General features: G+C 43.1%; 2 protein-coding genes across 3 annotated transcripts in view; both read right to left on the minus strand.

The window, feature by feature from the left end:
• ubox5 (U-box domain containing 5) overlaps positions 1 to 19,111 on the minus strand; it is a 38,140-nt gene extending 19,029 nt beyond the window's left edge. The window contains exon 1 of one of the 2 annotated variants that reach the window (XM_072256680.1): positions 19,037 to 19,111. The gene's annotated coding sequence lies outside the window, so the exon portion shown is untranslated. The remainder of the gene's footprint in view (positions 1 to 19,036) is intronic. The other variant, XM_072256679.1, reaches the window with a different exon arrangement.
• Positions 10,101 to 19,124, minus strand: fastkd5 (FAST kinase domains 5). Its single transcript, XM_072256678.1, has 2 exons — positions 19,037 to 19,124; positions 10,101 to 13,735 (listed from the first exon to the last, which is right to left on the minus strand). The coding sequence occupies exon 2, from the start codon at positions 13,696 to 13,698 to the stop codon at positions 11,212 to 11,214; it is 2,487 nt and encodes an 828-aa protein (XP_072112779.1). The 5' UTR covers positions 13,699 to 13,735; positions 19,037 to 19,124; the 3' UTR covers positions 10,101 to 11,211.
• Positions 19,125 to 23,876: the final 4,752 nt, after the last annotated feature.

Genomic DNA, 23,876 nt, shown 5'->3' on the forward strand with positions numbered 1-23,876 from the left:
AAATTCCAGCTATTGCTGCTCTGCCATCATCCCTGCCGGTATTCTTTTCCAATCAATTCTGGCCAACTCCTCTCTCATGCCTCTGTAATTTCCTTTACTCCACTGTAATACTGATATACCTGACTTTGGCTTCTCTTTCTCAAAATTCAAGGTGAATTCGATCCTATTATGTTCACTTGTCCCAACAGGTCGAAATCCAGCATCAAACCAATTTTTCCAAACTGCCTGCATATTGAATTCCACCCACCCACCCACCTGACGATTGTAACAGTACCCTGTTGGCATGCTGTTTCTATCTCCTATTGTAATTTGTAAACCACATCCTTACTACTGTTTGGGGTCTGCATACAACTCCCATCAGAATCTTTTTACCCTCACAGTTCCTTAGCTCTATCCACAATAATTCAACACCTTTTGACCCCAAGTCACATTTTTCTAATGATTTGATTTAATTTTTTACCAACAGAGCAACACAGCCCCCTCTGCCTTTCTGCCTATCCTTTCGATACAATGTGTATCCTTGGGGATTAATCTCCCAGCTATAACTTTCTTTCAGCCATGATTCATACATGCCAATATGTAACTGTGCAACAAATTCATTTAACTTATTCTGTGAACCGCATGCATTCAAATATAATACCTTCAGTCCTGTATTCACCCTTTTCGATTGTGCCCACCTTTTACATTGCAACTCATCCTGTTGACTGCGATTTTGTCCTATCACCAGCTTCTCCTTACTAGGAGTCTCACTATACATTGCCTCTGTTTGAAAACCAACTACCTCATCTTCAGCACTGTCACTCCAGTTCCCATCCCCCTGACAAATTAGTATCAACCCATCCAAACCACTCTAGCCAATGAGCCTGCAATGATATTGGTCCCCCTCAGGTTCAGGTGTAACTTGCTTATCCCTGATGAGTCAAAGCTGCTCTAAACACTGGCATGCTCCAAATGAATGGCCCTCTGCTTGAACTTGAATTATTCTTATTGGCCTTTTCTAATGAATCCCTCCTACTGATTGGTCACTCCTCAACTCAAGAGAAACTGCAGCAAAACTCTGCCTTTGAAATCTCAATCACCTTCCTGGTTAAAAGGTAGCTCTTTTTATGCAGTCTTTATGTGGATTTGGTGGCTTTGGGTCTGTACATGTAGTTCAAATGGATGTGGGAGTATCCCATTATTACAGACTGTTCTGAAAGGCCTAAATAGAGGGGACATGGAGAGGATGTTTCCATTAGGAGAGCCTGAAGGCACAGCTTAAGAGTAAAGGGATGTCCCTTTAGAACCAAGATGAGGACTTCTTCAACTGAAAGTAGTGAATCTGTCACCACAGAGAGCAGCAGACAAGTCATTGGGTGAGTTTAAGGCACAAATTCATAGATTCTCGATTGGCATAGGAGTTAAGGCAGAAGAAAGGGGCTAAGAAATTCAGCCATGATTGAATGAATGGAGCAGACTTGATGGGACAAATGGCCTAATTCTGTTCCTGTATCTTCTGGCCTTATGAGCAATAAACTTGCCCATAGCTGCACTGGAACACTTAAGTGACAATTACCCTTACCATTTATCATAGACCTTGTATCAGTCATGCACAGAGATGGAATAACTTGGGGCTGGTCCTCAGCATCAAATGGTTTTAACACTTAAGCTTTTGACATCTTGTCTTCGCTGTTGCATTTTAACCCTCATTCAGCAATTCCCCATACAGTAAAGATGGGCAAGTTACTTACTGCTGCGCTGATGAGATATCAGTCACATCCATGCAAAAATAAGTAATCTGGCATGCCAGACAAACAAAATCTATCATGTTCTTTTCTGATCACTTTATAAATCACTCAGGATTGCAAAACAGACAGCCACTGACATTTCAGTGGTTGTCAAATTCAATGCAACATATTTCAAAGTTTTTATTGGAGATATTCCTCTGAAATCAAGGGCTTTGAAGTACCTACTGGACATCAGACTTTTGGATCAAGAATGACTGATTTCATTTTCGAGGTTTTATAATTTTTTTCTTTTATTACCTTTTGCATTTTTGACAATGAATTTCTGTGTAAAGAACTGACTTTAGTCAATTAACATTTTGAACCCATAAGCAATTTTATTACTTTGCTAGGTTCTAGCAGCGATGCACAGAATCAGACAACTAATTTCTTCTGACACGGTGTCACAATTTACCAAACCAGCACAAGGCTTATCCCTTTAAAAATAAGCACAATTCTATTGTAGCACTTTTGAACATTTATCTACATAAAACAAATTTAGATACAATACATCTACAAAAAATCAGAAAACCTTCATAGATTCTTGTTTCTTCACATTATTGATGAGTCTTCAGAGCCACAATAAAATGATTCAGAATTACCCAAATGGTTAAATCAATATCATAAAAAATGCTGTTTTTGCATCACTAATAAGACTCAACATAATAAACATCTTTGAAAGTCCTCCACTGTCCCACCATGTAGCTAAACGTTTGTACTGTATGTAAACTACAGACTACAAAGGCTCCATGAGAAATGAATAACCTGATTAATGGAAATCCAGCCTAACACGAATTCTCTCATCCATGTTTAAAAGCAAGCAAACATGTGGATACTATAGAGAGACTGCAGAGGAGATTTACAAGGATGTTGCCTGGATTGGAGGGTGTACCTTATGAGAATAGGTTGAGTAAACTTGGCCTTTTCTCCTTGGAGCGATGGAGGATGAGAGGTGACCTGATACAGGTGTATAAGATGATGAGGAGCATTGATCCTGTGGGTAGTCAGAGGCTTTTTCCCAGGGCTGAAATGGCTAATGTGGTACTTGGAAATAGGTACCGAGGGGGTGTCAGGGGCAAGTTTTTCACAGAGAGTGGCAAGTGCGTGGAATGCACTGCCAGCGGCAGTGGTGGAAGCGGATACATTAGGGTCTTTTAAGAGCCTCTTACATAGGTACATGAAGCTTAGAAAAATAGAGGGTTATGTGCTAGGGAAATTTTAGGCAGTTTCTAGAGAGTTTCATGGTCGGCACAACATTGTGGGTTGAAGGGCCTGTAATGTGCTGCAGATTTCTATGTTCTTTCATGGTAATCATTAATGACTGGTTACAGTATATATTCCATTAGCTTTATGATGTGTAAAGGTCAGATGATTATTAAATGAAATGTACAATTATAGCAACATACATGGATTTCTCTTGGATATTTCTGACTTCCGGAGAAATCCTCTTACGGATAGCTCTCAGAAACATAACTGTGATGAAATCTGGGGACTGCCTGTATTCCAAATCAGATCAAATTATCAGAAGTTTTTAATAGTGACTTTCGCCACTTTTAAAAACACTAAATAGCGACTTTCGTCACTTTTAAAAACACTAAATAGCGACTTTCGTCACTTTTAAAAACACTAAATAGCAAGTTTTTCCTTTTACTCCAAATTATCTCTGAGGATCTAACCTGGTCTGAACATATTGATGCAGTTATAAAGAAGGCAAGACAGCGACTATACTTCATTAGGAGTTTGGAGAGATTTGGTATGTCAACAAATACACTCAAAGACTTCTATACATATACCGTGGAGAGCATTCTGACAGGCTGCATCACTGTCTGGTATTGGGGGGGGGGGATTACTGCACAGGACCGAAAGAAGCAGCAGAGGGTTGTTAGCTTAGTCGGCTCTATCTTGGGTACTAGCCTACAAAGTGTCCATTATTAAGTACCTCCAGCTCCCAGGGCATGCTCTTTTCTCAGTTACCATCAGGTAGGAGGTACAGAAGCCTGAAGGCACACACTCAGCGATTCAGGAACAACTTCTTCCCCTCTGCCATCCAATTCCCAAAAGGACATTGAACCCTTGAACACTACCTCATTTTTAATATATTATTTCTGGGTTTTTTTTGCATGATGTTTAATATATATATATATATATATATACATATATATACACACACACACACACACACACACACACACACAGTAATTGATTAATTTACTTATTTTTCTTTTTCCTCTATATTATGTATTGCATTGAACTGCTGCTGTAAAGTTAACAAATATCACAACACATGTCGGTGATAATAAACCTGATTCTGATATTGTTAAGAAACAGTTGCAAAAGTTTTTCCTTTTACTACATTAATTATGTGGTCAAGCAACATCAGTTTGTTTTAAGTTCCCTGGAATTTTTGATCATTCAGTATGATGACCTGTTGCTCTGTCCTCTAGAAAACACAAAACCATTGCCAGCTTTCTTTTGGCTAAAAGGACAATTCTCTTGTAGACATTTATTTGCCTATCCAAAGTAGACAACCTTTTGGAAACACAAGATGCTGGAAATCTGGAGCATAAAAAATAAACTACTGGACAGACTACTGAAATTCCTTCAGTAGACATAAGGTTTTACTTGGAAATAAATAACCCAACTGTATGGAACAGCACCTGGCTACAAAAATCACAGCACAAGACAGGAGCTGCTTTCCTCTCCACAGAAGGAGGAATTTTGAAGGAATCAGAATTATGATTAATTGATCATTTGAGTATTCTAGTGTTAACAGGTATGAAAGCATTCTGTCTGATAAATCTTTTGGCATACATCTCTTGTACCGATGTTCACTGTCACCACTGATGCCTTTGAACAAAATGGATCCACTTGCAATCATTCTGCACTAAACCCACAGACTGCTTAGCAATCAAAATCCCTACTGATTATATGTTCATAAATTACTTTCAACAAGTACTAGATGTACAATTTTAGAGCTCTTGTACTCAATTAGTATCAAAATAATCTTGATTATTTCAAACCCACTGCTGGTAACTATCCTTTATAATTGCCATCAAACAGTGGAGAATCACAGAGGTACTAAGATAGAGAGCTACTCTGTCCACATTGACAATCAGGCACCAATTAAAACCCTGCCCGAGCACACTTCATTCTCACCACATTCCCATCAGCTCCTCCCAGACTTTACCACTTACATCTACCCCAGGGGTCATTTTCACTGGCCATTTATCCTACCAACCCATGTTTTTGGGATAATGCTTTCAAAAATGAGATCTGGGACAGATGTCCAATTTCTATTGATCTAAATAGAATGGAGCTGTTGTTAATTCAGATTAGTTCAGTTCAGATCATGAAGGGTTGACACATTCCCCTTCTGACTGGGGAATTCTTGAACATTGTCCAGTTTTTAATGAGATTCCTAATTCTGCATCATGAAAAGCTGGTGAGACTGAATTGCAAACTGATCACTAGTAGCAGAATCACAGTAACTTTTACATAGAATATAGAACAGTACAGCACAGGGGCAAACCATTCAGCCCACAATGTTGTGATAAACCAGCTAAAAAGCAAATCAAAATCACTCAAATACTAATCCCACTCAAATACCAATCCCTCCTACCTACACACGTCCATATTTCTCCATCTTCCTTACATCCATGTGCCGATCCAAATGTCTCTTAGAAGCCTCCAATGTACTTTCCTCTAATACTATGCCAGGCAATGCATTGCAGGCATCCACGACTGAGTGAAAAACTTACCCCTCACATGCCCCTTGAACCTAGCCGCTCACCTTCAATGTATGCCCTCTGGTATTAACACATTTCAACCTGGGTAACAGATACTTTGTCCACTCTATCTATGCCTCATGTAATCTTATAAACCTCCAGTGAGTGAGTGGGCCAGTGAAGGAGTGGAGCTTGAGGCTTTGATGAGAAGAGGTGGAGGACAAGCTTCCTTGCAGTTAGTCTTTACAACGCCTCCTGAGACAGTGATGTGTCTCTCATGTGAGATGTGGCAGTCTTGGGGGAACGCCCCTCTCCCGCAGAGTCACATCTGCCAAAAGTGCATGCAGCTGGGCAATAGGGAAGACCGTGTAAGGAATCTAGAGCAGCAGCTGGATGACCTTCGACTCATAAGGGAGAACGAGGCGGTCATAGATAAGAGCTACAGGGAGGTAGTTACACCTAGGCTGTCGGAAGCAGGTCGTTGGGTGACAGTCAGAGGGGGGAAAGCGAAGTTGAGTAGACAGGTAGTGCAGAGCACCCTTGTAGCCATTCCCCTGAATAATAAGTTTACCGTCCTGGATACTGATGGTGGAGACGACCAACCAGGTGTGAGCCACGGTGGCAAGGCATCTGACTCTGTGGTGCAGAAGGGTGGGATGGAGAAGAGGAGAGGTGTCATCATTGGAAACTCTATAGTCAGGGGAGCAGACAGGAGATTTTGTGGACGTGAGGACACCTGCATGGTTTGTTGCCTCCCAGGTGCCAGAGTCCGAGATGTCTCTGACCGGGTGCACGACATTCTGGTACGAGAGGGAAAGCAACCAGAAGTTGTGATACATGTTGGTACCAACGATATAGGCAGGAAGAAGGATGAGGTCCTGAAGTGTGAGTTTCGGGAACTAGGCAGAAGGTTGAAGAACAGGACCTCAAGGGTGGCATTCTCAGGATTGCTGCCAGTGCTATGTGACAGTGATGGTAAGAACTGGAGGAGATGGCAGTTGAACGCGTGGCTGAGGAGTTGGTGCAGGGGTCAGGGTTTTAGATTTTTGGATCATTGGGATTTCTTCTGGGGAAGGTGGGATCTGTACAGATTGGATGGGTTGCACCTGAACTCAAGGGGGAGCAATATCCTTGCAGGTAGGTTTGCTAGCATGGTTCGGGAGGGTTTAAACTAATTTGCAAGGGGGATGGGACCCAGAGCGATAGAGCAGTGAAAGAAATGCATGAGGTAAATCCAGATCTAACATATAGAGGGGCTTTGAGGAAAGAGAAGCAGAATAAAGGGTGTAAAGGTAGTAAGGCAGAAGGGCTAAAGTGTGTGTACCTCAATGCAAGAAGCATCAGGAATAAAGGTGATGAACTGAGAGCTTGGATACATACATGGAATTATGATGTAGTGGCCATTACAGAGACTTGGCTGGCACCAGGGCAGGAATGGATTCTCAATATTCCTGGATTTTAGTGCTTTAAAAGGGATAGAGAAGGGGGAAAAAGGGGAGGAGGGGTGGCATTACTGGTCAGGGATACTATTACAGCTACAGAAAGGGTGGGGAATGTAGCAGGATCCTCTTTTGAGTCAGTATGGGTGGAAGTCAGGAACAGGAAGGGAACAGTTACTCTACAGGAGGTATTCTGTAGGCCCCCTGGTAGCAGCAGAGATACAGAGGAGCAGACTGGGAGGCAGATTTTGGAAAGGTGCAAAAATAACAGGGTTGTTATCATGGGTGACTTTAACTTCCCTAATATTGATTGGCACTTGATTAGTTCCAAGGGTTTAAATGGGGCAGAGTTTGTTAAGTGTGTCCAGGATGGATTCCTGTCACAGTATGTTGACAGGCCAACTAGAGGAAATGCCATACTAGATCTAGTACTAGGTAACGAACCAAGTCAGGTCACAGATCTCTCAGTGGGTGAGCACCTGGGGGACAGTGACCACTGCTCTCTGGCCTTTAGCATTATCATGGAAAAGGATAGAATCAGAGAGGACAGGAAAATTTTTAATTGGGGAAGGCCAAATTATGAGGCTATAAGGCTAGAACTTGGGGGTGTGAATTGGGATGATGTTTTTGCAGAGAAATGTACTATGGACATGTGGTCGATGTTTAGAGATCTCTTGCAGGATGTTAGGGATAAATATGTCCCGGTGAGGAAGATAAAGAATGGTAGGGTGAAGGAACCATGGGTGACAAGTGAGGTGAAAAATCTAGTCAGGTGGAAGAAGGCAGCATACATGAGGTTTAGGAAACAAGGATCAGATGGGTCTATTGAGGAATATAGGGAAGCAAGAAAGGAGCTTAAGAACAGGCTGAGAAGAGCAAGAAGGGGGCATGAGAAGGCCATGGCGAGTAGGGTAAAGGAAAACCCCAAGGCATTCTTCAATTTTGTGAAGAACAAAAGGATGACAGGAGTGAAGGTAGGATCAATTAGAGATAAAGGTGGGAAGATGTGCCTGGAGGATGTGGAAGTGAGCGAGGTCCTCAATGAATACTTCTCTTCGGTATTCACCAATAAGAGGGAACTTGATGACGGTGAGGACAATATGAGTGAGGTTGATGTTCTGGAGCATGTTGATATTAAGGCAGAGGAGGTGATGGAGTTGTTAAAATATATTAGGATGGGTAAGTCCCCGGGGCCTGACGGAATATTCCCCAGGCTGCTCCACGAGGCGAGAAAAGAGATTGCTGAGCCTCTGGCTAGGATCTTTATGTCCTCGTTGTCCACGGGAATGGTACCGGAGGATTGGAGGGAGGCGAATGTTGTCCCCTTGTTCAAAAAAGGTAGTAGGGATAGTCCAGGTAATTATAGACCAGTGAGCCTTATGTCAAAGCTGTTGGAAAACATTCTTAGAGATAGGATCTATGGGCATTTAGAGAATCATGGTCTGATCAGGGACAGTCAGCATAGCTTTGTGAAGGGCAGATCGTGTCTAACAAGCCTGATAGAGTTCCTTGAGGAGGTGACCAGGCATATAGATGAGGGTAGTGCAGTGGATGTGATCTACATGGATTTTAGTAAGGCATTTGACAAGGTTCCATACGGTAGGCTTATTCAGAAAGTCAGAAGGCATGGGATCTAGGGAAGTCTGGCCAGGAGGATTCAGAATTGGCTTGCCTGCAGAAGGCAGAGTCGTGGTGGAGGGAGTACATTCAGGTTGGAGGGTTGTGACTAGTGGTGTCCCACAAGGATCTGTTCTGAGACCTCTACTTTTCGCGATTTCTATTAACGACCTGGACGTGGGGGTAGAAGGGTGGGTTGGCAAGTTTGCAGATGATACAAAAGGTTGGTGGTATTGTAGACAGTGTAGAGGATTGTCAAAGATTGCAGAGAGACATTGATAGGATGCAGAAGTGGGCTGGAAGTGGCAGATGGAGTTCAACCCGGAGAAGTGTGAGGTGGTACACTTTGGAAGGACAAACTCCAAGGCAGAGTACAAAGTAAATGGCAGGATACTTGGTAGTGTGGAGGAGCAGAGGGATCTGAAAGTACATGTCCACAGATCCCTGAAAGTTGCCTCACAGGTAGATAGGGTAGTTAAGAAAGCTTATGGGGTGTTAGCTTTCATAAGTCGAGGGATAGAGTTTAAGAGTCGCGAGGTAATGATGCAGCTCTATAAAACTCTGGTTAGGCCACACTTGGAGTACTGTGTCCAGTTCTGGTCGCCTCACTATAGGAAGGATGTGGAAGCATTGGAAAGAGTACAGTACAGAGGAGATTTACCAGGATGCTGCCTGGTTTAGAGAGTATGCATTATGATCAGAGATTAAGGGAGCTAGGGCTTTACTCTTTGGAGAGAAGGAGGATGAGAGGAGACATGATAGAGGTGTACAAGATATTAAGAGGAATAGATAGAGTGGATAGCCAGGCCTCTTCCCCAGGGCACCACTGCTCAATACAAGAGGACATGGCTTTAAGGTAAGGGGTGGGAAGTTCAAGGGGGATATTAGAGGAAGGTTTTTTACTCAGAGAGTGGTTGGTGCATAGAATGCACTGCCTGAGTCAGTGGTGGAGGCAGATACACTAGTGAAGTTTAAAAGACTACTAGACAGGTATATAGAGGAATTTAAGGTGGGGGGTTATATGGGAGGCAGGGTTTGATGGTCGGCACAACATTGTGGGCCGAAGGGCCTGTAATGTGCTGTACTATTCTATGTTCTATCTTTTCTCCCCTCAGTCTCTGATGCTTCAGAGAAAACAACCCAAGTTTATATCAGCCTTTCGTGATAGCACATGCCCTCTAAACCAGGCAGCATCCTGGTAGACATCTTTGCACCCTCCCCAAAGCCTCAACATCCATCCAATAGTGGGGCAACTATAAATATACGCAATACTTCAGGTGTGGCCTAACTAACGTTTTATAAAGTTGCAACATAACCTCCTGATGTTTGAACTCATTGCCTTGACTAATAAAAGCAAGCATTCCATAAACGTTCTTAACTACTGTGTGGACCTGTGTAACACTTTCAAGGAGTTATGAACTTGGATTCCAAGATCTCTCTGGTCAGCAACACTGATAAGGATTATCCCATTTCCAAGGGAAAGATACATATCCAGATGAAGGAAATGAAATGACAGTGCTACCCTTAGGTATCAAATCATCACAAAAAACTTAATGCAGTGTGAAATATTTAGTCAAATTTATTTGAGCTACAACATGGAATAGGCCCTTCCGACTCTTCAAGCCAAGCCACTGAGCAATCCCCCAATTTTACCCTAGCCTAATCACAAGACAATTTACAACCAATTAACCTACTAAATGGTATGTCTTTGGAATGTGGGAGAAAACTAGAGCACCTGGAGGAAACCCATAAGGTCATGAGGAAAACATACAAACTCCTTACAGACAGTGACAGGATTTCTTACAACCTTTGAATTTTAATTGACAAAACTATACAAAAGCAGAATGACGATGTTTTCTTAAGTTAAGCATTGTACTCCTGTCCAATTTAGAACTACAGAAGTACCTACTTTAGGATCTTGCTGCAGTGCTGGAAGAATTCATATTAATCCACATATTAATGATTTAGATTCCAAATAAAATTCTTGCAATAAGACTTTAATTATTCTTAATTGACAATGATGTTTGATATATAAACAAATATGCTGACTTCTCATCTGCACAAGGTTATTATCATGTCATCTGGAAGTTCATTGATTTAATTCCAGATGAATTGAGTTGCTTGAAGAATTTTTCAGAACGAGGCACAAGGTGGTTAGCTGACAGCAGTCAGGCAAAGGGATCATAAAGATTATCTCATGGCCCTTTAGCTGGGAGGGGAAAATTATAGTAGCTCAAGTCTCATGTCCAATTGTAATTCAGTGGCTCACAGACCAAGTGAATATGCAAGTATTAGCACTGCACAAGAGAAATGTGTCTCGTTTCACAAAAATGAAACTATAGATGCTTAGGTGGCATAACAGTCAATGGTCATACGATGTAGTATGTGTGAAGGTCTTTGAACGAGTAAGGAGTAAAACAAAAAATTAGTTTTCAGGGAAAACATAACAGCTAATTTGGGTTACTAACAATAGCAGTTATAACAATACAAATCAAATCCAATTGTTCTTATGAAGCCAAGTTTCTTGCACCAGTAGATTCACTCCAAAAAAAAAATTTGTTCACAAAACAGAGCAAAGAGCTTGATATGGAATCATCTCATTCACTTTTTTTCTTAATTTAATTCAGGAAGTAAATATAGTATGTCCTTTCTGGAAGACAATTTATTTCAACCCAGTGAATTGTAGAGCTTCTGATGCAGGTAGGCTATTTTCTCAGAGCGAGTTCTTTTAAGTAATGGGACCCACTCCCAATAAGGAAGCTCTATGACGACATAGCCTGCTCGTACCAGCTGCCTCCTCTTCATACTGTGCAATCCCAGAAGGATGTGGGAACTGTGGCAGTAGTGATTACGGTTAGATACCTGAATGGCAAGTTTTCTGATTTCTGATTTCTGAGCAGCATTTTGGTTTGCAATCTTCGAGTTAGTCAATGAACTTAGGAGACTGTCTGTAAGGGAAACATCGTTTCTAAATAGTTTTAGATTCAAACCTACGTGGCTTCTTTCTTTGACGTCTTCAGTTTTGTGCAAATCTTTAACAAACCCATCTTCTCTCACGCACAAACCGTCAAAGTCACTTTTTAAACTGGATCTGCCGGTGCTGCCTTTGGCAAGTTGGGAAATTAGCTCATCAGTGACCTGAACACTATTGAACTTCAGCTCAAGTTTTTTCAAGTCCTTGTTTGTTGCTTCTGTGTTGAATGGCAGTGGCTCACCACTGGGGTCAAAGTGCACCTCAAGGTCAGCTGACCTGGTATGCGGCAAAATCAGATGTTTCTTTACAAACTGAGGGCCACCAAGCATGACTTGCAGCAGAGTGGCAGCTTCAACCATCTCTGGCTTCATACAAATATCCTGCCTGGCAAAATTCCAGAGCATTTCTGTGACTTCCTGCCGTAATTGCAAGGGGAGACGGTGACCTGTGTAATCGGGGCACTCAATTGCCACCGTTCCATCGAGTGTGAAGAGATCTTTCTTCAGCTCAAATGGACTCCCATCGATCGCCAACTTAATAAAATGTGGACTCAAAGCAACATTGATCAGGTTGTGAGGGAAGCGCTGACTAAACGCCAGTGCCAACAAAGCGGTGAGAAAATGCTCTGGGAAACGCTGATATTCATGTGTTTTAAGGTGCAACTGCTCAGTTAAGCTGGAAAAAAATTCAGTAGCATTTTCAGGCTCATAGTTCAAGGCCGAAAAGGACCAGAGGTATTTAGCAATGTCTTTGCTCCTACAGTACTGTACCTTTGAAGGCACCTTGGCAGCAACAGAATCCAGGAGATGAGTGTCTCGATAGCGCAACGATGCACATGCCAACACAATATGCATTACCCCCTGAGTGCCAATTTTAGGAATCCGTTCAGCTGCTACCTCCCCTAGACGCTCCAAGAAAGGCATGTGGCTCACGTGTGTGTAGCGGAACATCTTCAACACGTTCACCAAGCTATAATTGCTAATGTCTTCCATTTTTGCAGCAACCTTGTCACCAATTCTCCTCATCAGCTGCTCAGAAAATCCATTTTTTGACTTGAAGAAACCCAAGCAGGCAGCTCCAATCTCCTCCAGGTTCATCTGGTCCAGGTAATTGGACAGCAGCAGTTCCAGTTTCTGCATGAGATCTGCAGGGGCTTGGCGGCTTTCCCCAATGATGTAAAGGAGCTGAACTAGTTGGGGCATAGTCAGCTCTTTCCAACGCAAGCCCACGTAGCTCAGGACTAGTTCCATGTACCGTGGCACACTGTACCCAAGGTAGCGCCACATGTCGGCTACGTACAAGAGCTGATTAAACTCCATGTCCCACACACGGCGGCAGAACTCAGCGCTGAGGGGCTTCAGCAACGTGTGGGAAGGGGGCAGCTGAAGGCGGACCATGGCCTTGAGAAATTGGAAAAGCTGAGGCAAAGTGAATGCATCCAGGCTGTCGATGCTGTACTGGCAAAGCATTCCAAAACGGAAATCAGCCTTCAGAAGCACGTGTTGCTCAGCTGGCAACCAGCTGAGGTGCCAGGCATAGTCAGATATGATCTCTGGGGTCAGGCTGCTTTTCAAGATAGAAACGTTAGAGAGAATCTTCTGCCCCTCTTTCACAGTGAGTTCCTCTCTCTGCTCGGAGCTGCAAAAACAAAGACCCTTGTAGGCACTTCCAATTTTCTGGAATCCTCGAGGGTCTTCTTTTGTATCATAGACCTCCACAATGTCTAACCCCGCTTTTTCCTTTGAAGTCATGGTCCGCCAGGTATCGCTATGCTGGTCTTCACTGGGCTTGCTATAAGCCAGCTCCAGCAACGTGTTCCTGATGCTGGACAGTCGGCGAGAACAAGTCACCATGTAAGTGTTACATACTTGCTTGATTCCTACATTGGATGGAACGTGCTCCAGGAAAAATGGTAAAGCATTTCTGTCATCCTTCATCTCATTGGAAGCATTCTGCTGTGCCTGGATTTTAGTACTAGCATATGCTGCAGGACAGGAATATATTTTATAGTCTGTGCCAGACAAAAAGAGATTGGTCCTGTCAAACCTTACACCTGGCTTGTTGTTGTCATCCTCTTTCTTCTCTTCAAGTCTTGTCACTTCAGTGCATCGAATGGTCTTTGAATATGTTCGCCAGTTACAGATTCTTCTGGGAAGCTTCCAGGAGTTGACCGTAGCCATGTCAGTGAAGAGTATGACACTTGGCTTCTCTCCAGTACTGAAAAAAAGGCAGAATAGTAAGTGTATTGAAGTTCCAAGATGACCAGCATTAGTAATTCAGTGCAAAACTCCTGGGGATCTGCAATCACCTTTAATCATCAACATCTGCTTTATGACAAAGAAACAGTTCCTTTAAAAAAACTTAGAAGCACTTTCTAACTATTAATTCTATGCTAATATCCAACCGAACACTGATGTAGTGGATACAGGTGCTTTCCCTCATCTTCTGCAGTTCAACAAGGTATCAGACCAACTATAACTAGGCCTTCAATGGAGAATGACCTGGGTGAGAACAGCAGTGTTGGTTTGTTTGTTCTTCAGTGAATTTGGAGAATTGTGTGATGTATTTTTCCAAATCCCTTGAGATGTCAGGAACACATTGTAGGGTAGAGATCATTGTTGCTCATTAGACTGAGTTTTGTACCAGTTCTCAGATCTTGATTTTTATTCTGGTGTCCTTCCGTTCAATCAACCACGCCTGCCTTCAAGAGGTGGCCCCTAAGATATGGCTCAAGTACCAGTTTTTCTCTTGTTGATGTGTGGTGCAGCTGAGGGGTCACTTGCCTTGCGTCTGTTGAGCAGACAGCCCGCCCTCTCACATGATGAGAATGTTGATGATGATTTGGCTTCCAAGTATATGCAAGCACAAATCTCATGTCCAGAAGGCAGCTCAAATACTGAGGTTTGAGTAAGTCTGATTGTGGAGTGTGGTCATTTCGATTGACAACTTACCATTGGCTCTGAAGATTATCATTCCCTCATGAGGAAAATTGGTTGGAGGTGAGATGCAATGTTGCAGCAAGAAAGACTGAGAAATCATTGGGACGATACCATAGTTTTTGATTCCGCAGAGAATAGTTTTCTTGTAGACCCACTGGTTAACATTGTTAAGTAAATGCAAAATGGAGAGGTTGATATGCCACTGTCCCCTTTGACTGGTGAAAGTCTTTGGTGAGGTTACACTGAGAGACAGATGAGAAGATCTTCTAAGTATATCTTCAAGAAGCCAGTGCAAGCCTCTCTGCTTTTGAGTTCACCTCCTTTTCTGGCTCTCAGCAGGGTGGAGCCTTTGGAACTAGGACCGTATTTGGATTCGGCAATAAAGAAGAATATGTGTGTCATGACTAGCAGTTGATAAACCTTCTACACCATCTGTTCTGTTTGACCTCAAGGGTCCCCCTCCCCACTCCTGTGAGGAAAGGTGAAGCTTTCAATCCAGGATGTTCTTGCACCTGCAATTAACCAGCACCTAAAATTCCCAGTAATTCTCATCAAACCAACACTGGTTCTTCATGTTTGACAAATCAAACCCTCTTCACAGGTGCAAATTGGGGAAGGAGCTCAGGATAGTTTTTGAAGTGCATAGCACTGTGGTTCAATCACTGTATTTGCCTCTAGAGGTGTGGACTATAGATCTGGAACTACAAATTAAATTTAAATGCAGTTTATTAAATCTAGAATTAAAATATAAATATCAAATGCTTCCATCCATCAACTGGCACATTTAATAATCCACTTAAATGAGAATCAAATCAGCAAGCTATTCAATCATTCCGACTCCTTTGCCTTCTCCCAGATTATAATGAGCAAGAAGTGTGACTCTGCCTGTGTCATGTACAGTTGTGTCATCATTGGCTGCTCTATCTTTCCTAGCTAAGCAATCAGCACCTATTTTTTAATTAACCATGGAAAGCCATATAGAAAAAAGGCCATTTGACATACCATGCCAAAGCAGGTAAAAAAAAAAATGCCACAATCAAGACTAACCTCACTATTGGTACTTGTCCCTCCCCCCAACTTCTTATTCTGGTTTCTTCCTCCTTCCTTTCTAGTGCTGAAGGGTCCCAGCCCAAAATGTTGACTCTTTATTTCTTTCCATAGCTGCTGCCCGACTTGCTGAATTCCTCCACTATTGTGTGTGTGTGTTAGTCTAGATTCCAAGCATCTGAAAAATCTCATGTTTATTGGTCCATTTTCTCTAACATTTTTTAAGAACTGTTACAGTCTGAAATTTATTTCTTAAAGGATACAAGATATGTTTGAAAGAAAAAAGCTGCAGAGCTGTTTGGAGTCAGAACGAACTTCAAACAGCTGGCACAGACACAATGACCTGTTGGATGCCTTGTGTGTTGCAAAATATCATAACCGTCACCGCCACAAAACAACGTGCACTGGTTTCTCTTCTGAATCCTGCGCAGGTGGCAGGCCCCAATGGAGTATCTGGTAAGACTCTGAAAACTTGTGCCAACCAACAGGCGGAAGTATTCAAGGACATTTTCAACCTCTCACTGCCACGGTCTGAAGTTCCCACCTGCTTCAAAAGGGCAACATTTATACCAGTGTTCAAAACAGCAGCGTCAGCTGCCTTAATGATTCATCATCCAATAGCAAATACATCCACGGTGATGAAATGCTTTAAGAGGTTGGCCTTGGCTAGAGTCAACTCCTGCCCCAGCAAGGATCTGGACTCACTGAAATTTTCCTATCGCTACAATAGGTCTATGGCAGACACAATCTCAATGGCTCTTCACAGAGCTCTAGATCACCTGAACAATACAAACCCCTATGTCAGGATGCTGTTCGTTGACTATAGCTCAACATTTAACACCATCATTCCCACAGTCCCAATCGATAAGTTGCAGAACCTGGGCCTCTGTACCTCCCTCTGCAATTGGATCCTCAACTTAGACCATAAGAGCAGAATTAGACCATCTGGCCCATCTAGTCTGCTCCACCATTCAATCATAGCTGATCCTTTTTTTGTCCCCTACTCAACCCCAGTTCCTGGCCTTCTCCCCGTAACCTTTGATGCCATGTCCAATCAATAACCTATCAATCTCTGTCTTAAATACACCCAATGACCTGGCCTCCACAGCTGCATGTGGCAACAATTTCAACAAAGTCACCACTCTTTGGTTAAAGAAATTTCTCCGCATCTCTGTTTTGAAAGGAAGCCCCTCTACCCTGAGGCTGTGCCCTCTGTCCTAGGCTCACCCACCTTAGGAAACATCTACTCTGTCTTGGCCTTTCAACATTCGAAAGGTTTCAATGAGATCCCTCCTCATCTTTCTGAATTCCAGCGAGTACAGACCCAGAGCTATCAAACGTTCCTCGTATGATAACCCTTTCATTCCTGAAATCATCCTTGTGAACCTCCTCTGGACCCTCTCCAATGCCAGGATATCTCTTCTAAGATGACGGGCCCAAAACTGTTCACAATACTCGTGAGGCTTCACCAGTACCTTATAAAGCCTCAGCATCATATCCTTGCTCTTGTATCCTTGACCTCTTCAAATGTATGCTAACATGACATTTGCCTTCCTCACCACCAACTCAACCTGCAAGTTAACCTTCAGAGTGTTCAACACAAGGATTCTCAAGTCCCTTTGCATCTCAGATTCATGGATTTTCTCCCAGTTTTAGAAAGTAGTCCACACACTTATTTCCACTACCAATGTGCCTGACCATGCATTTTCCAACATTGTATTTCATTTGCCACTTTCTTGCCCATTCTCCTAATCTAAGTCCTTCTGCATCCTCCTATTTCCTCAACACTACCTGCCCCTCCACCAATCTTCATATCATCTGCAAACTTGGCAACAAAGCCATCTACTTCATCATCTAAGTCATTTATATACAGCATAAAAAGAAGTGGTCCCAACATCGATCCCTGCGGAACACCACTAGTCACTGGCAGCCAAGCAGAAAAGGATCCTTTTGTTCCCACTCGCTGCCTCATACCAATTAGCCAATGCTCTAACCACGTTCATAACTTTCCTGTGAAACCATGGGCTCTTAACTTGGTAAGCAACCTTATGTGTGGCATTTTGTCAAAGGCCTTCTCAAAGTCCAAATATACAACATCCACTGCATCCCTTTTATCTATCCTACTTGTAATCTCCTCTAAAAATTCCAACAGGTTCGTCAGGCAGGATTTTCCCTGAAAGAAACCATGCTGACTTTGTACTATATCGTCCTGTGTCACCAAGTACTCCATCACCTCATCCGTAACAATTGACACTAACATCTTCCCAACTACTGACGTCAGACTAACTGGTCTATAATTTCCTTTCTGCTGCCTTCCTCCTTCCTTAAAGAGTGGAGTGACATTTCAATTTTCCAGTCATCTGGCACCATGCCAGAGTCCAATAATTTTTGGAAGATCATTTCTAATGCCACCACAATCTCTAACGCTACAACTTTCAGAACCCTAGGGTGCAGACTTCCTCACTAGAAGACCACAATCTGTGCGGATTGGTAATAAAATAACCTCCTTGCTGATGATCAACACAGGTGCACCGCAGGGGTGTGAGCTTAGTCCACTGCTCTTCTTTCTCTGTACCCATAACTGTGTGGCTAGATATAGCTCAAATGCTACCTTTAAATATGTTGATGATAAAACCATTGTTGGTAGAATCTCAGATGGAAGTAAGAAGGCACACAAGAGCGAGATATACAAACTAGTTGTGTTGTGTTGCAGCAACAACCTTGATACTACGGAATTGTGGAATTCGGGAAGGGTAAGACAAGAGAACATGAACCAATCCACATAGAGGGATCAGGAGTGGAGAGCCTGGGCCATTTTTCAAGTTTCTGGGTGTCAAGCTGGCTGAGGATCCAACCTGGTCCCAACATATCAATGTAGCTATAAAGAAAGCAAGACAGCAGCTATATTTCATTAGGAGTTTGAGATTTGGTTTGTCACCTAAAACACTCGAAAACTTCTACAGGTGTACCTTGGAGAGCATTCTGGCAGGCTGCATCACTGTGTGGTATGGCGGGAAGGGGGGGAAGGCTACTGATCAGGATCAAAGTAAGCCACAGGAAGTTGTAGTTCCATCTTGGGTACTAGCCTCCGTAGTATCAAAGACATCTTCAAGGATCGGAGCCTCAGAAAATCAGCGTCCATTATTAATGACTCTCATCACCCAGGACATGCCCTCTTCTCAATGTTACCGTCCGGAAGGAGGTACAGAAGCCTGAAGGCAAACACTCTGCCGTTCATGAACAGCTTCTTCCTCTCTGCCGTTCAGTTCCCAAATGGACATTGAATCCATAAACACCACCTCACTTTTTTTTGACACTATTTCTATTTTTGTACTAGTTTTATTTTAACTATTTAATATACCTATATACGAACCTGATACCCGTCAATTTACTTCACGCTCTCGCTTTGTGTCTCAAACCTTTTCCAGCCTTGACGGTACAGAATATTTTCTATACCCCACGTCTAAATCATAGCTATATAAACTACTGTGCTTTCCTTTCCCATTGAAAAGTATTTGAATGTTTTAATTACCTTCAAAGCACCTCAAAGCCTGATTCCACAGGCCTCGCCAGCTTGAGGCCTCCACACATGCGCATAGAGCCCTGTACTCAGCGCGTGCGCATAAGGGATCGCTGCCGGCCTTCCGTATGCGCGTGCGCACTTTCCCGGCTGGCGGGAGCTGGCTATTTGCGCGTATTTCCACGTCCCTCCCTCTCCCCTGTTTCTCCCCTAATTGATTCCTTCTCGAATATCTTCATGATTTATTGAACATCGATTACTCTAACTTCGAGCAGCCAATCCCCTCGATTCTGTTTTCCCTTACCTCATTTTTTTTCTGTCCCTCAACATCTGCCCATCACCCTCACATTCCAACTACTGGTTTTCCACCGGTTTCCTTTTATTCCATGGCCCTCTGTCTTCTTCAATCGGATTCCACCTTATTAAAGTTCAAAGTAAGTTTATCATTTTAGTACGTAGATATTACCTAATACTACCTTGAGATTCATTTTGTTGCAGGCATTTACAGGAAAAAGAGCAGTACCATAGGGGAAAAAAACCTCTTTTCATTTCCACCTATCACCTTCCAGCTTCTTATATAATTACTTATCTTCTCCCCACCTTCTTCAGCTCTACTCCCGTTCACATGGATCGATCTATCATCCACTAGCTGTTCCTGCAGCCCCCTCACACATTTTAATGTACTTCTTTCCGGTCATGAAGAAGAACCTCAACCTGCAACATTTCATGGCCGTCTCGAGAAGACGAATCTTACAGTTGTAGACTGCAGACATACTTTGATAATAAATAAACCTTTGAACTTTGTCATTTCCCTCTGTAGAAGCTGCCGGAGTACCCCCCTGCCCAGCTCTGTAGTGTGTTGCTCCCTGCTTGGTTTTCTACACATGCACAGAAGTGCAGGTTGGGGTTTCTCAGCAAATGCAGAAGGCCTCCTTAGCTCTAGGCACCCTCCACATGTGTATCGCTGCCTCCTGTTGTGACGTTTGGGAGTCTCCCCTTACAGGCCTGCTGGTGCCACTGGGGGAGCGCAGTGTGTCAAGGAGCATCTGTGAGAGGAAAGAATTCGGGGTCGCAAGCAGAGAGGCAAAGCGGCCAGCATAGCGAGAGGAGCAGGAGTGACAATTAAAGAATCTGAGATGAATGGTAGATGGGGAGAGCTGTAGGATGACAGGCAGGTAGTGCGCCATGAGGAATGAGCAGGGGTGGAGTTGGAAGACTGTGGAAGGTGAACAATAGATCGAGGCAGACAAAGAGAGAAAGGGAAAAAACAACAGATGGAGTAAGCAACACACATCAAAGTTGCTAGTGAACGCAGCAGGCCAGGCAGCGTCTCTAGGAAGAGGTACAGTCGACGTTTCAGGCTGAGACCTTTTGTCAGGACTAACTGAAGGAAGAGTTCCTTCAGTCAACTCTTCCTTCAGTTAGTCCTGACGAAGGGTCTCGGCCTGAAACGTCGACTGTACCTCTTCCTAGAGACGCTGCCTGGCCTGCTGCGTTCACTAGCAACTTTGATGTGTGTTGCTTAAATTTCCAGCATCTGCAGAATTCCTCTTGTTTGCGTTTTTAGATGGAGTAAGGGAGTGTGAAGATGGGATACAGTTGCTGGAGGCAGATAAGTAGGGACACAAAGCATTACCAGACCTGGATTTGGAAAAGTGAAGGAGGTGAGAATGGGAAGAATAGGAGAAAGGGGATCTTTAGAAGTTGTAAAATGGCCAATTGCATTCTAACACCACTAGATGGAACACGGTTATCATCTGAGAGTGTTGAGTCCAATTCCGTCACTGACAGATCGAGGGGTCTATTTCCTGCAGAGAACAGGAGATCACTGGGCAGGAGGATAAAGCAATTGCCATTACCAACGCCAAACACAAGGTGACCCTATGAAGGGGATTCATATGTAGTTCAATAAAAAGAAGACAGAAACAAAATGTGCTACAACACACACAACACTGGAAGAATTCACCTGAATTCATTCAGCGCTTGGCGTGTTGTTCTAGATTCCAAAATCTGACGTCTCCAGAAAAAATGCTACGAACCCTCTACAGTTCAGGCAGCAACCATTGAGAGAAAAAACAGTCAGTATTCTAGATGAGAACTGGGGAATGATCGAGGCATAACAGGTTTTAAGCAGCCTTTAGATGGATGCAAATGACCCGTCAGTTTACATCTCAATACCGATTAAATAGCCTTTGTTGCTTGTGGAAGCTTTCTGTCCTAAAACGTGGCAAGCCACATATAAATTAAATGAACTTTATCCCCCAAGAGACAGTTGCAAGCATTCATTTAATCAACAAACCCCAAAAAGCAACACTTCTCATGAAAATGAAGCTTTTGTTGTTCTAGTGTACAGTGGGTATATAAAGAAACAGCTGATATGAACTAGTCATGTTCTAATCCAGGGGGCTGTATGATCAAGCAAGGAAATAAGTGAGACCCCTGTTTTAAGCCAAGAAGTCTTGCCACCGCTGGCTACCCACCGAGGGGATGATTAAACACTCTTTAGGGTGCCGATAAGTGGGGTCAAGAAAGTAACATTCGGGGCCCTCTCTCGCTCCCACTTCGCTATTGCCCATTCCGGAGCTTTATAGAGAGGAGGAGAATAATGTAACTCACTTTGATTCATTCGGATGGAAACTTGTGCAGCATCAGTTCAAACATCAGAGAACACTGGGGTAGAAACCTGCAGCATGACACAGGACTCCCATCGACGCGCTCAGGAGTAGGCAGATTTAGGGATCTATCGGGATTCTCCCCCTGAAGATCGTGGAGTACCCGATTCTGGGCTTTTAAAATTTCCTTGATGGCCAAAAGAAATGTGGCCAATTTCCGCAGCTGTTGTTCATACGAACTGACTAACTGATCAGTGCTGGGTCCATTGTTATTTGTCATCTATATCAATGATCTGGATGATAATGCGGTAAGTTGGATTAGCAAATTTTCTGATGATACAAAGATTGGAGGTGTAGTGGACAGTGAGGAAGGTTTTCAAAGCCTGCAGAGGGATTTGGACCAGCGGGAAAAATGGGCTGAAAAATGGCAGATGGAGTTTAATGCAGACAAGTGTGAGGTATTGCACTTTGGAAGGACAAACCAAGGTAGGACATACAAGGTAAATGGTAGGGCACTGAGGAGTGCAGTAGAACAGAGAGATCTGGGAATACAGACACAAAATTCCCTAAAAGTGGCGTCACAGGTAGATAGGGTCGTAAAAAGAGCTTTTGGTACATTGGCCTTATAAATCAAAGTATTGAGTATAAGAATTGGAATGTTATGGTGAGGTTGTATAAGGCATTGGTGAGGCCAAATTTGGAGTATTGTATACAGTTTTGGTCACCAAATTACAGGAAGAATATGAATAAGGTTGAAAGAGTGCCGAGAAGGTTTACAAGGATGTTACCGGGACTTGAGAAACCGAGTTATAGAGAAAGGTTGAAAGGTTGAAGGGACTTTATTCCCTGGAGTGTAGAAGAATGAGGGGAGATTTGATAGAGGTATATAAAATTATGGTGGGTATAGATAGAGTGAATGCAAGCAGGCTTTTTCCACTGAGAGAGGAGTGAATATCGCGGGAAAGTGAGAAAAATTGGCCCGACCCTCACCTCTATTCCCTACACCCAGCCTTTCCAACCCACCTGAGCTGGTGTTTAAATTGTCTAAACACAGAATTGCACCCCACATTTGGACCCACGCCCCGGCACAGTAATACACTCAGGGTCTAGTCTTTGCCGTCCAGCCCAAGTCCATTCTTGACCTCTCTGAGTTCGCTCAACGCTTACAGCGATCCAATCTTGCACCCAGCTTAGGTGGCTGGGGATCACATCTTCTCTGCCTCGACTCCTCCTCCCTCCAAGTCCATTTCCAACAGTGTCGCCATCTCCGTCTCAAACATGTTATACTTTGACTTTCAGTCAGCTTCACTTTTGCTTGCATCTTTATTGTTTGCCACAATTTACTTCAGAAAATGAGTTAGTAATAAATTTTCAGTCAAATTACTTGCCTTTTGAACTACCAGTAAGCTGTCACTCGCCTGACACAGAATGCTCTGGAACTCTCTGCTTGAAGGACTGGTTGAACTGAATGTGATATTGAAAAATTGTGACTTACAGTGTTACGGGTCAAGTGTGGGAAATATGAATTAGGCTGCATGCCTCCTTATGACACATATCTGGATGATGTGCTGAATTGCCCCCATCTGTCTTGTAATTTTTTTTCTATTTTGTGATCTCCTATAGTAGAGTAGAGTAGATATACTTTACTGATCCCCAGGGAAACTGGGTTTCGTTACAGCCGCACCAACCAAGAATAGAGCGTAAATATGGCAATACAAAAACCACAAACAATCAAACAACAGAATGCAAACTATGCCAGATGGAAAATAAGTCCAGGACCAGACTATTGGCTCAGGGTGTCTGACCCTCCACGGGAGGAGCTGCAAGTTCGATGGCCACAGGCAAGAATGACCTCCCGTGCCATAGACCAACATGAGAGTTCTATTTGGCCTCTAACCTCTCTTTGAAGAAAGAACTTGGTCACAAAGCTCCCAAATTTAGCTTAAATCATGTGAGCTAGTGAACCATTAATCTATTCTTGTCATTAACAAAAAAAAAGAGAATGGTAATTTTCTCATTTCCATTTCTCTAACAACCAAGTCCTACACTTTCCTTTTCATAATTGGACTGAAAACCCAAACATCACCATTTTTTCCTTCAGTCTGATTTATAGAATCATAGAAACATAGAAAACTACAGCACAATACAGGCCCTTCGGTCCATGATGCTGTGCCGAACATGTACTTAATTTAGAAATTACCTAGTGTTACCCATAGCCCTCTATTTATCTAAGCACCATG

The sequence above is a fragment of the Mobula birostris genome, chromosome 4, assembly GCF_030028105.1.
Source record: "Mobula birostris isolate sMobBir1 chromosome 4, sMobBir1.hap1, whole genome shotgun sequence".
Classification (NCBI taxonomy): Eukaryota; Metazoa; Chordata; class Chondrichthyes; order Myliobatiformes; family Myliobatidae; genus Mobula; species Mobula birostris.